Source organism: Trachurus japonicus, chromosome 9 (assembly GCF_045865225.1).
Source record: "Trachurus japonicus isolate A0001 chromosome 9, Traja_1.0".
NCBI lineage: Eukaryota > Metazoa > Chordata > Actinopteri > Carangiformes > Carangidae > Trachurus > Trachurus japonicus.
The window spans coordinates 16591693-16610145 of NC_140915.1; the positions used below are offsets into that span (position 1 = coordinate 16591693).

General features: G+C 40.9%; 1 protein-coding gene across 5 annotated transcripts in view; it reads left to right on the plus strand.

Moving 5' to 3' along the window:
* The window catches only part of ksr2 (kinase suppressor of ras 2), a 118611-nt gene that overhangs the window by 88455 nt on the left and 11703 nt on the right, over positions 1–18453 (plus strand). For 4 of the 5 annotated variants that reach the window (XM_085786271.1, XM_085786273.1, XM_085786270.1 and 1 more), the window contains 7 exons: positions 1016–1064; positions 2086–2447; positions 7997–8093; positions 8205–8338; positions 12079–12213; positions 14965–15094; positions 16848–17215. In XM_085786271.1, coding sequence (XP_085642397.1) covers positions 1016–1064; positions 2086–2447; positions 7997–8093; positions 8205–8338; positions 12079–12213; positions 14965–15094; positions 16848–16994 — 1054 coding nt within the window. In that variant the 3' untranslated portion in view covers positions 16995–17215. Of the gene's footprint in view, positions 1–1015; positions 1065–2085; positions 2448–7996; positions 8094–8204; positions 8339–12078; positions 12214–14964; positions 15095–16847; positions 17216–18453 lie in introns of those variants that run through there. The other variant, XM_085786269.1, reaches the window with a different exon arrangement.

Sequence of the window (18453 nt, forward strand, 5' to 3'; positions counted from 1 at the left end):
GTCCAAAACAGTTTTCATCGTTTTCTCTCTGTTTCGTCTCCGCCCGTCAAGTGCAGTTGAACAGTCCTCCACAGCAGCAGACGATCCTACAGGATGTTCATTCAACACGATTTGCTACCAATCAATACCCGTGGCATGTTCCTCGCTAGTTGCACGTTTTTCTTTAACCGGAAACACGTCATCTTGCTGAACTGTGTGGAACCGCTTCAGGACGTCTTTTATAATAAAACTTCTGTGTTCACTGAATTGATGCGGCTAAAAAGTTTCATGATTTTAACTTTATTAGGGATTTAACAATAACTCTTTAATACCGATATAACTAATAACTTCCTGCTTCTCCTATAACTGATAACATTATGGTTTATTTCCACACCTGAGGTTACTGTATGAAAGGCTAAGATGTGTAGTGAGTAAAGATGAATTCAACATTATAGCTCTGCCTCTGAATGAGCACAATAATATAACCGACATCACAACTGTAAACACAACAAAAACAGGAGTTATGACTCTTCAAAAATCAACATTTGTTATTGTTTCAGATCAACTCAGGGGGCAAACGGACTGAAAATGGGCAAAACAAGGCAATGTTGGCTGATTATAATTGGCTCAAGTAATGGCAAGAAATGTCATAATCTGATTTATCTGCGTTTTTTGGCTGATAATTATTGGCCCATAATTATCTGTGTCGTACATCCTTAACATTGTTAGGTTGTTTCCCTGTGAAAGAAACTGTCCAAATATCTCAGGTTTCAGTTGTGCTGAATGAACCTCTCTCTCTCTCTGAAGGCATCAGTCATCACTGCAACACTGTTATTGGTATGCTGGAGATCAAAAATGGATCATTCACACTTTATTAGGGATATAAAGAATCAAAAACACCTGATCAATGGAGCAAACAAATTAAGAACAAAAAGAAAGGTGTAGGCTTTTCAGTTCTGTGTGAAGAGAAATCTGCTTTATCTGCATTGTTTTCTAACAGACGGATTTCTGTCGTTTATTCCACTCTGTCTTTCAGGAACGAGAGCAACCCTTTACTGCAAATCGAAGTTGAACCCACATCAGACGTGAGTCCCTCTGTTGATCTGACTGATGCTTTTGTCAACATTGTTTTGTGGTTTGTTTTTTTTAATACACCAAGTTTTTTTTTTTTCTTTTTTCTTTTTCTACTTCTCCACATTTTTGTCAGCGTGAAATTACTCGGGAATCTGAATGAAGACAAAATAGCTTTTGCCGCCACTTGTCACAGTCATTTGCATTGTTCTCTCATTTACCATAATTTGGCTCGGCTCTCTCCGAGGAGCCCTGCAGGTAAAAGTTATGCGTCAAACGCGGCAAGAAGAAAGGGGAATGAAAAAAAAAAAAAAGACGCAGCTTTTCACAGATCAGGTCATCGCTGTTCCTGTAACAATGATGCATTCTGAGAAAATGTGATGCATATTGCCTCGAATAATAATCCAGCACCAGGCATCTGAATTTGAACAGGTCATTTTCAGTTCTGGGATGCATAATATTTAAAATCAAATCACAATAAATCAGACGGTTTCTCCCCCCTGACTGCTTTCCCTCCTCAAAGGACTATTGTTAGCAATGGCTTAAGCTGCACTGAGTGTTTCCAATGCACAATATTGAGTATATATTTTATTTTGTAGATATATCTCATTAACAGTTTGACTACATCTGTATTTGCGAGCATTAAATACATTAATTTATGGTGCATATACAATCTATCTGCAACATTTGAGGTCATGTAAATGTTATATACATATATATATTTTGCGATATGAAAGAGTAACACAGCACCAACAAGGCATTACTGTGTCAGATAAACAACTATGTGCACTACACGAAGAGCTCCTCTTACTGAAACTCCCACTTCATTGAGTTCGGAGGAGGTTTAAGCAGATTATCGTCCCCAAGCCGCTGAATGGTAAATGAGAATTTGACATCTTGGTAGAATATTGTGACAACACCTCTTTGTGTTGTATAAGAGTATTTTTAATCACCACAGTTGAGTAAATCTGTGTAAAATCTGAAATGGAGGCGTTGCAGCCAGTCACACACTTCCTGTATGACCCCGAAACACAGAACGAGGAGGGCAACGACGAGGACTCCGGCGACGAGTTCGAGGAGATGAACCTGTCGCTCCTGTCGGCTCGCAACTTCCCGCGCAAGGCCAGCCAGACCAGCATCTTCCTGCAGGAGTGGGACATCCCGTTCGAGCAGCTGGAGATCGGCGAGATGATCGGCAAGGGGCGCTTCGGCAAGGTGTTCCACGGGCGCTGGCACGGCGAGGTCGCCATCCGCCTGATCGACATCGAGCGCGACAACGAGGACCAGCTCAAGGCCTTCAAGCGCGAGGTGATGGCCTACCGCAACACGCGCCACGAGAACGTGGTGCTGTTCATGGGCGCCTGCATGAGTCCGCCACATCTGGCCATTATCACCAGGTAAAGATACATACAGATGTTGAGATGTGAGGACGCTGTACAGCTGCCAGTGTTGTCCCCTAGTCTTCCAGTCCATTGTGTTTTAGTGTTGGTTTGACATTAGAATAAAATACATTAAAAAACACTGTGAAAAGATTTAATACTTAAATACTTCAATATTAATTGATCGCACCCATTGTGCAAGAGTGGCCAATCAAAGACTTGTCAATCTTCTCAAAAGCTGCTTATGTGGTTTGGTAAAAACCCAAGAGCAGCAATAATATAAAGGTTCAATAAAGGCGAATATGAAAATGACTAAATGTGAAGCATTATTGACAATAATAAAAAAAAAGACTAAATGTGAATGTGAACGCTAATGAATTTCAAAACTTTCATTAGGAGATAATGAGGGAATATCATATTAACACACATAATAATATAGTAATTTATCAATAAATTTGATAGTTGGATTGACTTGGATGTTTTTATATTGTATGTAAAGACTGAAAATAGTTTAAACGGAACTGTAACATCACTATACACAGCAATACCATGAACCGTGAAGAAGATTATGCATATGCAGTGTGGAAAATAAGTATTTGATCCCCTGCTGGTTTTGTAAGTTTGCTCCCCCACAAAGAAATGGACAGAGAGAGACAGAATATCAACAAAACATCATATCATCATATAAAGTTTGTAAATGAATGTACAATTTGATCAAGTGAAATAAAGACAAAAATCAGCAGGCGATCAAATACTTATTTTCCCCACTGTATATTGAAAGCATGAAACCTACACTACTATTAACAATTTAATATTTCCAGATAGGTAATAAGAGAGATAAAATATATGTTTGATGACCCTCATTTATTTCTTCTTGACCACTATCGCCTCCTGAAAGAACTGCTCTCGTCCCCTGGGAGTCGTTTTAAATCCACCACAGATCTGTGCCTTATCTCCCTCCACCTCCACCTCCATCCCCATCCCCATCCCCATCCCCATCCCCATCCCCATCCCCCCCAACCCCCCATCTGGGAAAATGAGTGTAGTAGAGTGGCTGACAATGAAGCATGCACAGGTTATGATTAGAACAAGCTGCTGCTGCTGCTGCTGCTGAATGGATGAACCACCCACAACTCACAGCAGTATTGTATCTGCTGTGACTGCAGCCTACTGTATGTGTATATGAGGGTCGTTGGGTGCAAACTTGCATGAACAACTTTAATTATTTCATGGATTAGTGCTCAGATTTGTATTTATTTATTTATTTTTTGTCTCAGTTGTAACAAGGAAGTCGAGGCTGCGTTGCTGTTAAAGACCATCACAAGGAGTACACTCTTGTTTAATTAATTGGCGCAGCTCTACAGTAATAATGTTCAAACAGGAAATTGTTCGGATATTTTCCCGCTCTCACGCTGTCATCTACACAGGCTGCAAACAAAGAGAGGAGACTCAGTAAAATAATAATTTACGCTTTTGTTTCCTCCCATTTCTTTATTTATATTTGAATAAATTAACTATTATCTAATAAGACAGAAAAGAAAAGAAAAGAAAGAAAGACAGACAGAGGGATTTCTGCGTTCAAACGCGTCAGGAAACAAAGTCGATGTACTCTGCTCCCATCACATTCACAGTGGTGGTAAATACGTTTTAAATAAGTGATTGACTGAATGATTGACTGATTGATTGGGGCGGCTGATTGCAGCTGATGCCAGATGAAATTGTGCGTGCAGGGGAGCTGGCGGCTTCTCAGAAACCCTTCCTGTTGATTGATGAAAATAGTCGCAAATGTCAGTGCAACAGGTGGCTTTGTTATCCACCAGTGCTCCGAGTGTCTTGTGTCACACAGTTAGTCGTACAAGAAGAAGGTAAAAGTAAAACATGCGATTGCCATTAGGCTCGTTGGTTCATGAAGGATGAGGGTTTTAATGCTGCTTTAAGTGGAAATAATAAATATTGATTGTTTCTTTTTTTTCCCCCCTTGGTTATTGCGTTTCTCAAAAGTGACTGGATTGATTTTTGCCCAGGACACAAAGCACCAAGTCGTCTGAGGGTCCATTCATGGGTTTTTATTCATGCACGTGAACATCGACGGGGGGGAAGGGGCAATAAGTGTCCCCAAGGACATGGTGATGTCCCAATTTGTACATTTCTCTGCATCAGTCAGTGGTCTAAGTGTTTTAATTTATGTAAAGGGAGGGGAAAAAACCATGCACCAGGTGAGAGTTCATGAATATAATGAAGTCAGACTCTCAAATTCAAAAGCCTCACGCTGTGAACAAAAGACGTGCTGCTGCTCTTTTGACTGTTATATGCTGAATGCTGCACATAAATGCTGTATGAGCTGCTGTCGTAGCTAGCTAGCATGTGTGTATGTACAGGCAGCATTATGTAATCAACATTACGAGAGAAGGAGGTAAATTTAATCTAAAACCTTAAAATTTTTATAGTTAAAGTCACAAATTTGCAAGCAAAAAACAAACAAGGGAGGAAACACATCTACACTTTGTTCGGTTGGACAGACGTGGATTGTTTTGCACGATGCCTTCAATGGAAGATCTCAGACTCTAGTTATCAGTTCGATTAAAGAAATATCACCAGATCATTATGGTGCCCGAGTTCTTCCGACTTTGCAAACTGTAGAGATGTTCTGTCTTTCCTGAACTTGCAAAATCTGAATACCAGAGAATAACAGTTGTGTTTTCCTAATAAATTTACGACTTTAAACTTGAACATTTCAAGTTTTAAATGCATTTGTCCCCACCCCTCCACCTCCCAAACTAATCTTTTCTTAACCTACTACCTACCGAATATGCCTGATGCACAACTTTCTTGGTTTTGTGACTTTCTGAGAGAGAGAGAGAGAGAGAAAAGTTTTCACATTATACCTGCTCCTCCTCCTCTTTCTCTCCCTTCAGGTTCCTCCATGGTTAAAACCTGAGAGGTGGAGACCCTGCATGTCATATGCTCACGATACCGTTTGTATGAGCTCATCATTCATATTCATTATTCAGGAGTGTACGAAAAACAAAACAACGTCCCAGTGTTGAAGAAAGAAGCAGAACGTGGGGGCTTTGTTGCATCTATTACCACATCTTCTCCTGCATCCCCGCACATGTAGACGCCATAATTATCTTGTGCACAGTGAGAAGGCTCATGTTGACTTCATGAAACTCTTCTGCGTAGCTTATACACACAGTGTGATCGTCTGAGGCGCAGAGGTAACGGCCTTTTATGCAAAGGTTTGAGCTGACGTGACACTGAAGACATGAGCCACTGCAGCTCTGTGCCGAGAAGAGAAGAAGACCCAGAGGGAGGGAGAGAGAGCTACTAAAAATGCGGCTGCTGTCAAGCAGTTGTTAGGGATGAATATGCATGAACCGTTGGCTCCGGGTCCTTTGTTGGTCACCTGCGTGGCACAGTCAGGGTTGAGGGCTTCAGGTGTGAGGCAGGGGGTGGTTGTAGAGCTGTCTATTAACGCGCCGTCGTGATGGCACCCCTCCAGAAATACGACACCGCCTCCATGAAACCGCAGTGTAACAGCTCCCCCCCGCTCCTCCTCCTCCTCCAGCACCTGTGTATTATTGGGCCCATGTTTCGGCTGAGAATGATGACATTTTATCCTCTAACAGCTTCTCAAACTCAAACACCAACTCACTGACACCGGAGTCGTCACACCTGTGAACTCCGGGGCTGCGCTGGTGGTTTGGATGAAAGTGGCAAATAAAAAACGTACAAAAAAAAAACACATTTAGGTTTTTAACGGATGAGCGGGTTAGATTAGGTGAACGGAGATAAAAGGCGCCGAGAAATGGTTCAAAAAGCCAGAAACGCTGAAAACCGTGCGTGTCTGTATTTTAGCAACAGACGCCCTCACACCGGAGGTTCACTCACTGAATCTGTTGGTAATAATCAGGACTAATAAAAGAGACAAGAGAGTATTAGAATTTAAATTAAGTGCAATTTATTATGAAGGGACGGGATAACCTTTGGCATTAGACCCCGAGAGGAAGTGGATCGCCATGGAAACGATGGCCGAAGGTCGTTCCAATGAGAGTTTGGGGATGAGACATGTTCACGAGGGAAACTTCTCATTGGAGATGGTCTGGCTTTTTAAAGTTTGACAGCTTACAGGTGATTGGCTGAAGGTTGCCAACTAGGGATCATGTGATTGGTTGAAGAATTGAATGAGTGGGCGGAGCTTACAGATAGTTTTCCTTGCACTAAAATCGATTTGTAATCTTTAGAGGCGTTCTTTCATTGTAATGTTTTGTTTACGTCATATTGCCTGTCACAATTATTACATAATTGCCTCATCGCAATTATTTTGCATAATCGTTAACATTGTTTCCATTCATCTGTATTAACAGCTGGATGAAACTAACAGAAATGTCATCTTTCCATCTCTATCTTTTTGTTTTCCACCATTTGAAGTTTGACTGGTCCTCTTTTAATGACATCATCACCTTGTGCCCCCTTCTTCTTCTTCTTCTTCCATGGTTTAATGACACATGAGTGCAGAATTAACGCCACAAGGCGCTTAATTTATAATATTTGACAACCGCATTTCGATGAGCATCCATTAACATGAGCATCAATAAATGGCTCTTCTTTGTCTCCATAACTACGTTTAGGCTTATACTATGATAGTGGCATAAAATGATCAGAATCTGAATTAAATCGTTAATTGCAATAATTTACATGGCAATTAATCGTCAACTGACAGCCCTACACAGCTGTGTACAGAGGTTTCCCGACAGCTACGTTATCTAACGCTCACCAGAGTGGCAACAAATTGGATGGCAACACCAGTGCAAATAAATCACTAATACAGTTGATTTAGCAAATACAAACTAAATCTAAAAAGCCTCAGTCGTAAGTTCTTCTGGTCTAATATGCTAATGGGTTCCTCTACCTGTGTGTTATTATAGAGAAGCAGCTGATTTAAAGGTCATTTGTGTTGTTACAGCTTCCTGTTATTCCTCCAACATGTCCACATTACCAAGAAAAAAAAATACACTGAAGTTAATTTGCATAGCATCTTCCAACAACAACACAACAAACAATGTGCTTTACATAAGACACACACACACAAGAAAAATGCCTCAAGACAAGATATAAAAAGAAACAGCAGGCAATATAAACCAAGATGCATACTGTATGAATAGGATTTAAAATAAAATAGGGGCTGTAATCAAATAAAACAAAACAAACAGAAGATCGAAGAAGAGAGATATGAATGGGATGTCCCAAATTGAATTTATTAAAGACAGTGAAGGAGGAAGAAAAAAAAGCTTTAAGCAACATTCAAGCTCATTTTGATGCTGCACACACAGTAGGATTACATTTTCTCACCATAACCACCTGTTACTTTGGCAACAGTGGGGAAAATGAGAGAAACCACTACGCAGATGTACAATAGAGCAGAATAATGATAATGTCATGTTGTGAAATTTTCAATAGGCCCTCGTGTGATTATTCTGAAATGTTTTGAAGTTGAGAAAATTATCGCACAATTCTTATCTTTGTGGGGTTTTTCTTCTTCTTTCTCTCGCTCCTCTGCCTCTCAGCTTGTGTAAAGGCAGGACACTTTATTCTGTGGTGCGGGACGCCAAGGTCGTGCTGGACGTTAACAAGACCCGGCAGATCGCACAAGAGATGGTCAAGGTAAAAAAACAACTCAACGCTGACTTGTTCCTGAACACCTCAGCGCTGCAAATTGATATTACAGAACAGTCACATCTCTTTCTTTCTGTGTGTGTGTGTGTGTGTCCTCAGGGGATGGGCTACCTCCACGCTAAGGGGATCTTACACAAAGACATGAAGTCCAAGAACGTGTTCTACGACAACGGCAAAGTCGTCATCACCGACTTCGGACTCTTCACCATATCTGGGGTTCTGCAGGCTGGCAGGTAATTATTATTGAACTACGCGTCAGAGGCAGGAGCCATGTTGTTCAGCCTGAGCAGCGAAGGCCCCGTGTAACAGCACTGCCACATTTGCTGCAGGAACTATTGAATTTAGTGGATTTATAATATAATAGAGCGGATGACCTACGTCAGGGGTCACAAACTACATTTGTCGAAGGGCCAGAAGTTTTCTCGACAGACACCTCGGGGGCTGGACATTCAAATAAAATTAAATGAAATTCACATTTTGGCCAAATAATTTAGTTTTTCAAATGTAATGTTTTGATATTTTAATTTTCTTACAATGGCATTTTTTAGCCTTTGTCAGTCAGGCTCCTATCACCGAAACCAGTGGTTCCCATTTCCAACCTTTTTACCTTGAACTCCGCGCCTGCTTGTGTCCAAGACAACTCCAACTCCAACCCCTGTCTGCACAGACGCATCAGAAGAATAAAGTGATCAGTTAGAAACTTTTATAAACAGCAGAGTTTTGTTCGTATTCTTCTTTATACATAATTTTGATAATCCAGTTGGATGTGTTATTGGGATTTTTAAATTTTAATATGCACAAATATCATTTTGAAAACCTTACAAACTCAGAATAGACAAAGCTCTGCGGAGACCCTGAGAAGATTTTTTTTTTTTGATCCTCACAATTTCAGAATTCAGTGACGGGCCAGATTGGAGCCGCCATTTGTTGATCACTGCCATATGTATTTATGAAAAAAAAGATGCCAGTAATTAAATTCTTTGACCATTTTTATCACAAGTTTGATGAGCTTTGTTGCTTTGTGGAAGAAAAAAATAATTAAACCAATACTGATTGATACGGTTTTTAATATTTTGGCTGGACCAGCCCTTTAAATACAAGTGTTTCTGACAGACTGACTGAGTGAGTGATGAAGTTACACCATTGGTCGATTGGACATTTTGTACTGAGGCAACTTTCCCAAGTAGATTTGGTGCTTCTACCTGACCGAACAGCGACTGAAAACTGGGACATGAAGATAAGGAGAGAGACTGTAGATGATAAGACAGCAGAATGTGAACCCTGGTCTCCTGGCTTATGTTCGACCCATTCATTCCCAACAATAACCGTCTCATGTGAATGTTCTCTGTCTTTGTTGGTTTTGGCTTTCTGGCACGAGAGCTTTAGCGCTGCAGTGTTTGTGTAGTGCCAGTTCATAATACAGAAAGCCCTTTAAGGTTAAGACTGAGAGCAGCTCTTGGCGAGTGGGTTGGAGGAAGAACAGGTGGTGGGGGAGGAGAGGGAGGGTGATTGTTTATTGTTACAGCGCAAAACCTTTTAACAGTCTGTTTATTGTTATAACCATGATGCTAGTAGATGAAAAAAATTCTAATTATATTGCACGAACATGCACAAGTTGACAGCTTGTCGCTTTTTTCAGTGATTTAACCAACTTTTTTTTCCTTTTTTTTTCCATGAATCTATTATAAAACATGTATTGTGACACTTGTAGCAATTTGTTGGACGAAACCTCAGCTACTTCTCGTAGAAAAGTGTTTGTCTGGATTTTTATTCCATTGTCATACTGTAGGGTTAGGGTCTCTCATAATGAGCCTCTAATTTCTGTAAACACATCTGTACATTAGGTACTGTGTGGATCTGGAGCCAGGTAATTAGCATAGCTTAGCATAAAGACTGGAAACAGAGGAAGAAACTGTGTGCGTGTGTATGTATGGGAATTTTTTCCAACAAAGTTCAAACTTTTTCTTTTTCCCATTGTCTTACAACAGAAATGGAAAAAAAACAACATTTACATTAGAACAGGACTTTGCTGTATTAAAAATACTTTATGTGAGCTCAGGGAGTAGAAAAGAGAGGCTGAAGGCAGATGACACGAGGCAGAATGCAAATAATCTACGACACGGTCCACCCATGTATTAGTTTTTCACACCTTTGCTCGTTATTGTTGTTCTTAAGAGCAGCAGGAGGCAATTACGTGGCATCGTCCCAGTTTTCGATAGGAAACAGAGTGGATTATGGGTAAAGAGATAGCACCATTGACTGGTGAGGTGTACAGTAGGTTTAAGATGCCTCATTTACACCAGTGTGCTCATGTAACTGTAACTTCAACTGGTGTTTATAAAAAAAACTGGTCTGCCTCTGTTTCAGTCTTCTGTCCATCTTTACTGTTGCCATGGAAGAAATTCCTACTTCTGCACACTCAAGAACATGAGCAGTGTTGGCGAGAGGTGTTGGAAGAAAGAGAGACGAGTAACCAGGTCAATAACGAGCAGAGAGACATTCAGCCGTGGCCACCGGTCGGTGCAAAGAGTAGCTACAAACAGAAATATCACAGGAAGGAGAGGAAAACGCTATAAATTGGCTCTCGCTGGCCGCACTAAACAAATAGAGTATATTTTCTGTAATTTACCATGTCATGGCTGAACACAGCAGTAATCACACTTTGTATCCGCTCAAGATTGACCTCATGATGCCAAGACTTTGATCCACCTCTTCCAGGAGGAGGTTGACGGAGACGGAGAAGCTTTTTGGAGGCAGCAGCAGCAGTAGCAGCAGCAGTAGCAGCGAGCTGTCTGAATACACCCACAACATCCACAGGCAGAGGGCTGCGGCACAGCAGGATCATATTAACAGTCATATATTTTTCTCACATACACTCAGCGGAGCATTTCACCAAATTAGTCTAAAATGTAACAATCATGCTGTTATGAATTAGATCTAAGCTCTCGTGCCCAATCATGAACAAGTTAAGACACTTTTTTCATCATTCCTGCACATCATCCTTTGAAATTTGCCTTCTTGACAATATTCAGATTAAGATCAATAACCACTGTCGCCTCTGTGCATTAGGTAATTAGCGTAGCTTAGCATAAAGATGTAAAAAAAACAACAACAACAAAAAAACCAGGAAGGAGAAAGCCTGGCTCCGTCCAAATGTCAAACATCCGCCCATCTGTCAGCATCACTAAAGCTCAGTAATTAGCATGTTGTTGTTTTTTATTTTTTATTTTGTTAAAACCTAGTTGGTTGCCTAGCAACATTGCTGAGACAACACGGCTGGCTGCAGTCACTCTGTGCCCACCTGCTGTTTATCAAGAAATGCTGTTAAAAAAACAAACAAAAAACCAACAAGTTCATTCTCATGTTTCTATTTGTGAAGCTGTTTATAAAACTGTGAAGGTGGAGGTGGACAAGGATGGATATACAGTAGTTAATGTTTTCAGACTTTGTGCTAAGCTAAGCTAGGCTAGGCTAGGCTAAGCTAACTGGCCTGTTGGGTTAGGATTAGTTTGCTTTCAAATATTTATTTTTGCATTATTGACTCTTTGAAGTTGATCGTTTTGTAAGTCGTGCCTCAACAAGGACTACAAATCATCCTTTATCGCTCTAACCAATGAGGCAATCAATAGGATCCAACGTATCAGCTGTAGCCTATCTACAGGTGGCAAAAACTATAAAAATGACATTGTAAAAGATTAGAAGAGACCAAAACAAAATATATTTTTACTTTACAAATTAGGATCATGGATGGATATTTCTAATTAGTCAGGGGATTAATGTGAGTTAATGATGTCTTGACTGCTACAATGCAGAAGACTTCAGCAGTGGCTCATACAGCATTAACTTACCTTGAACTTGCTTTATTGCACTTTTTCTGAAACTGAAAAGCCAACATCAGTGACGACAATAATCTCAGCAGATCTATAAACCCTGACGAGTCTCCTCCATCTACACTTTTTCTCTCTTCCTGCAGCCGGAGAGAAGATAAACTGAGGATCCCCAACGGCTGGCTGTGTCACCTGGCCCCCGAAATCATCCAGCAGCTCTCTCCAGACACGGAGGAGGACAAGCTTCCCTTCTCCAAACAATCAGATGTTTTTGCTTTTGGGTGAGTGACAAAGTCGTTTTTGCAAATGTGTGTGTGTGTGTGTGTGTGTGTGTGTGTGTGTGTGTGTGTGTGTGTGTGTGTGTGTGTGTGTGTGTGTGTGTGTGAATTCAAAAAATTTTTACTTTCACAGAGCAGTGAAAAAAAATCCATGTTACATGCCAAAGAGGTGACCTCATTAACTGGTTTTCAGATCTCATTATAGATACAGATTCTCACTGCTTACTGTACAAAGACTGAGATATTGTAATAATCTGTGATATTTTACACAACAATTTTGCTTCAGATTTAACAAGTCCAACCTATAACCATTTGATAAGAACAGGATTAGCACATTTTTGAAAGTTAATTGCTTGAAATTGTATCTGATTTTGATGCATGATCCCATAACTCTGAAGCGCCTCCAAAAAACGAAGCAAACACAAAAGTCCCAAAAGCTGCAGGTCCTCTAACGGCCACTTGAGGCTGGTTCTAAACATGAACAAAAAACCTGTTTTGGTCCCTAAAGCTAATTTCTCCCTTAGTGATTTTTTAAATATAAGTCACGTGTTTAAAATAGTTTATAGTAGTTAAAGGGATAGTTCAACATTTTGGCAAATTGGCCCATTGCCTTATAGTCTTAGCAGTAGGTTTGTTACCTTTAATTGTCAGTGCAAGCTATTTTTAGAACGGCGGAGCAGAGCCGCTAGCTGCTCAGAGCTACGCTACGGAGGCTAATGGGATTTCTTGGTCTCCCTCATCAAACTCATCAAACACACAATCCAACAACTCCAAAACGCTCTGGTGGACAAGTTGTGACCTGCACATTCACCACACTGAGATAATAACAGAACGTTACAAGGCAGAGTTGTTTTAGAGGTAAATTCATGCAAAACCGCTGATGCGCGTTCCCGTTGGGGGCAGTTTTTTTGGCAAGCAGTCTCTGCGTTTGTCGCCCACTCTCAGCTTTGAAACAACTCTACTGAAACCTGAATGAATGAGTGAATGAAACCTTGGTTGTGGTGGAAATGGTGCAGCTGGAGAGTCTGACTGGAGAAGATGAAGAGCACATTGATGAGTGATTGGCTCTGCAGTACAAGAAGAAGAAGGAGGAGGTTTAGAAACTCAGTTTGGATAAATAATAGAAACCAAGAGGTAGTTACCTCCTTGAATGTCAAACTTGATTGGGTAGTTGCAGGAAGAGGTAAGAAAAAAAAACGTGCGAATGGCGAGGAGTCGATCAATGAGTTCATCAATCAACATCCACAGATGAAGAGGTTGTTGCTTCTGGGCTTCGTGCACCTGGCGTCCAGTCTGAGTGTTCACCATGAGAAGTCTCAGCTGCACAAGAGGAGCTGGAGTTTTTATGTCCAGGGTGACCACAAATTGCATCTAAAAGAAAAAGGACATTAACAATGGACAGTCCCATCTGAGCTGAAAGATAAAGAGAGATAAACACGGATAACTAACCCTAACCTCGGCTCTAAAGACTCTGATTCTACCAAGTGACTCCCAAACATCCCAGATCGTCTTTCAGCTGCACTCACGTCCTTATGACTTTGGGTTTGCTGACAAATTCTGTGTATGAGCTCTTGTTTGCCCTCAGGCTTTTCCTGTGTGTTGTTCATTGCAGCTCAAATAGAGAACATGCAGGTTTTAGGAAACTCAATTTATGAAACATTCAAACCCCACGTACTGTAGAGGAAGGGGGGATTTTAGTTGATCCTTATAACCTTTACAAGAAGAAATGCTGGGATTGTGGCTCTTCCCATTCAGAGCAGTAATTTTGTTTGCCACTCTGTTGTTTTTAAAATAGTTTTTCTAACATTTAAGTCCAATGCAAGTATTTGATCTACTAAAAAGAGCATTTAAGCCTGTTTCCCAAAATTGATTCACAATCGTCATCGGTAAGGACACATATTGCCACTATAAATGAATAATAATCAAGTTTTTCTTACCTTTTCACAAGCACGGCCTCTTAAGAAATTTGCTATTTGACACATTTTGACCCAAATTATTTAATCACTTCCCGTAGTCATTACATACATATCGCTCTGCTCCTCCCTCTCCTCTTTTAACCTGTTTTTTTTGTTTGTTTTTGTTTTTTCAATATTTGCCTTAAGTTGATTAAAAATCCCCACGGCTCTTGCTCTTCCTCCGGTGCCATTACTGACTCGTTTGTGGTGGGCGTGGACGCTGCTCTGTCTGTTGACTCCCTAACACAATTGCGTTTTCAGATGGTCCCCCCATATGGAGGGTTTCGTCACTGTATTATTTCAAAGGGGACGACGACGAGCGCAGCGCTGGGCGCACAATGTCCAGCTGCTCTGTGAGCCCTTGTGTTGCCTGGAGGTGACCCCCGCGGCCGTTTTACATATTCATCAACAATCGGACGTCACTTTATCCCCCCTCCCTACTACTAACCAAGAGCTATTTTTATACCGCTCAAAGTTGACGTGCATAAGGGGGAATGAAAACAACCAGGGAGGTGGAGGGCGGGCGGGCGGGCGGGCGGGCGGGCGGGGGAGTTACGGCCATTTTGCATGAGCTGTAATTTAAAACGTGTCACTTCTTTAACTTCTTTAACTTGAATTTCTGCAAAAACTTGAGGCTCAAGGCTGAAAAACGCTAATCCACCACCTCTCAGTTTGCTGTGTCGGTGCTGGCTGGCCGGGATGTGAACCCTCCTTACTGTAGGTGTGGTGGTGTGTTGTGAAGACATGAGTGTTATCCTCTTGACTTCATCGCCGCTCTCTTCTTCCTCTGTCCTCACAGCACCATCTGGTACGAGTTACACGCACGTGAGTGGCCTTACAAAAGTCAGCCAGCGGAGGTGATCATATGGCAGATTGGCAGCGGGATGAAGCCCAACCTCGCCCAGACTGGCATGGGAAAGGAGATATCAGTAAGGCTTCATTTTCTTCTTCTTTGTCTTAATTTGTCACAGTTGACTCCTCATTTTTGCACAAACACGTTCCCAAAATTTGCTTTGCATATTCACACACACAGATTCACACAAGTGTTTTTAAGTGGATCTTAATAAAATCCAGTAATAAAGATTCACTTCTTTTTAGAAGAAGTGAATCTCAATTAAAACTTTTTTAGCCACCAATTATGAGATATTGCAGGATGTTTGCAACGTGATTTTGCTGGCCAGCGCTGTAATTAAAGACGGATTAAAGAAAAAGACGGTGGTAAAAAAAAAAAAAAAAGAAAAAGTTTATATAAAAGGAACTATACTGTCTCACACTGAGTGTCAGGTTGGGGTTCGTCTCCTCCCCGGCGCTGTCGGCCCTCTCCTGTCTTTGTAATGCACTGTGCAACATGGTGTGAGTCCTCGGTTGCCTTCGCTTCACCTTGATAAAAACTCCTCCACCTCCTCCTTCGTCCTTGAAACAGGACACAAGTCTCCATTCACACTGATCTGAGAGAGTTTTACCTGCTAATTCAGTTTCAGTTCAGCCTCTGAGTGGCCGCCGGTCCTTTCAGTCTCACATGCTAAGGTCATGTGTTTTTTTTTTTTCACATCGCTCACTGAAGCCGAGTAGAGTCCAGCTCTGGGTACAGATTTCTAACCTTTTGATGTAACTCCTGCACTGTCAGGATGTTTTCTATGTTAAATGTGATGTTTCTGCTGCTGTTGCTCACTGTGTTGGTCTATTTTAGTCTATTTAGTCTAGTCCAGTGGTCGGCAACTAGCAGCCGCAGGGTGAAAACCGGCACGCCAGCAATAATATCCGCCCGGACGGATTATTTTAATGTATTTATTTATTTATATATTTTTATAAATCTTACAATATCAGTCCAAACAGAGAGTCTCACCTCACTTTAAAAAATGCTTATAATGCTTTTATCCATGCTAAGAGTGAATGACAAGCAGTCACGCATCAGGCCATTGGCTCTCGTCGCTGTCGTCAGTGCACACGCTGACGACGGTGCTAAAATAGATCTGGCGGGGCAGAAGTTACCCACAGAATTTCTTCCTCTTAAGTGATCTGGCCCACAAAAGAAAGTTTTCCTCCATAATTTACTATTTATTTTTGCATCTGTGACATGCTTTGGTCAAAATACCCCAAGGATCAAACATCACAGCTCTTTTCATCCTCTCAAACGAGCACTGTTCAGAACGGCTGGTTTCAGTGCCTGTCCCTTTAAATGCAAATGAGACACTGTTCACCCCGCCCCTTCTACCGGTCCCAGGTAGGGGTGGGATTTTGCAAATTCGAAACCTAGGTACATCACTGTAAAACAACTGAGGGAACAGCTTGTAAAACCACGTGGATTTCAACCTAGGGAGCCGGCACATTACAGATTTTTTTTGGTCAATTCTCACATTTTGGGGGCCGGAAGGCAAAACAAACACCCAAATATATGTTAACGAGCCTACAAAAAGTGATATTTCCATAATATGTCCCCTTTAAACAGATCAAGAAACATTAGCAGGTGTTTTGAGGTTATCAGCTGATTCGAGTGTGACATCATTAGGTCACAATAGTAAACTTTTTTACAATATTCAATCTTTTTTTGATTTACTGAAGTTTGGGTTTTTATTAAGTATAAGCCATGATCATAAAGACTTATTGAGGTGCGCCTGTCCTGTATTGCGTCCATCTAACAGCTTTGGGTTTTGTTTTTTTTTCCGCCTGTGTGTTTCCCAGGACATCCTGCTCCTCTGCTGGGCGTTCAAGCAGGAAGAGCGGCCCAGTTTCTCCAAGCTCGTAGATTTACTGGAAAAGTTGCCAAAACGGAACCGCCGCCTTTCCCACCCAGGGCACTTCTGGAAGTCAGCTGAGTATGTCAAATGAGTTTTAGGGATACAACAACAACAACAACAAAAAAACAAGCAAACAATCAGCAACTATTTAAAAAAAAAAAGAAAAAAAAAATCAGCCGCCATAACTCCACATAAATAACCCACCTCTTATAAAGAATGCACTGAATCCAAAAGCCAGCCCAGTGATGAAAACTGCCCGTGCTGTGTGTATTTTCATGGAATGTCGGCATGTGTGTGTTCAGATAATCGACTGTCCAGCTTCTCAAAGCCGTCGGGACTCTTTCTCATACTTTCTTTGGTTTGATTTGAACCATACTGGATATCTTTCCTTTCTTTTTCCTTTTTCCTTTTTTTTCCTCTTCGTCCTTTTTAACTATTGACTTGTTCCCTTCATAATAATTTCGATTTATTTCCTGGATGTATCTTTTGCTTGTAACTTTTTTCGCCTGATCACATCATCCTGGACTTTAAAAAAACAAAAACAACAACAACAAAAAAAACACACGTTTGAGAACAAATGTAGATTCTTTTTCCTCCACGTCTTTTTATTGTTTTTGAATGAATGTTTTGTACATCTCACATTGTATATTTATCATGACATTGTTTTTGCCATTTCTTATGTCTGTCAACTGTGTAGACCATTTTGTCCGGTGTTACCTCATTGTGTCCTCATTGTGTGGATGTCTGTACAGGTTTTTACACGTTTGTCTCGAAAAGCTTTATTTAACTTTAAAAAAGGTTAAAAGAATAAAAAAAAAAAAGTCCTCTTATTTTACACCGTACCATTTGAATGTGAAGAAGCCAGCGTCTTCTGGTTTGTGTGGGGGATGTGTTGGCAACCGTTCTTTGATGGGAGACTGCTCTGTGATCAGCCTGAGCTTTTTTTTTGTTTTTGTTTTTGATTATTGCCTGGGAACATGAGCGAGACGTTTTTGAACAATATCAGCCTTTGGAGAAGGAAAAAGAAAGAAAGAACGAATGAATGAAGCCGCTGGTCAGACCAGGAACTCCCTCACTTGACGCTGTCCTGTGAAAATGCTGACACTTGAAATGTATCTCGTCAACTGTTGCAAAACTAATTACCCTTAAGAAATGCTACCACTGAGCCCCTCCCCCCAAGCACTACTACCCAGAAATAAATGTATGTTATTTACCTTAAATAGCTTTTGATAGATACAGAGTTTAATAGGTACTGATAAAAACATAAAAACTCTAAATCAACAGTAGAGTCAGTGAAACATCACCTTTGTAGACCCTAAACAGTGACAACGTGTTTCTTTCTGAGTAATGTGTGAAACAGTTTTTTTTTTTTTAGGAAATAGGTTGAATTGGATTAAAGACCTGTTGCCACCGGGCCGAGGTCTGATGGCTGAGAGCGATTTAGATTTTGGATCTGTACAGGAAGTGTTGAGATTCCTCGCTCAGTAATGAAGTGACTGTTAAGACACATAAAGGCAGAGCACATGACTTTAATTTAAAAATGTAAAAAA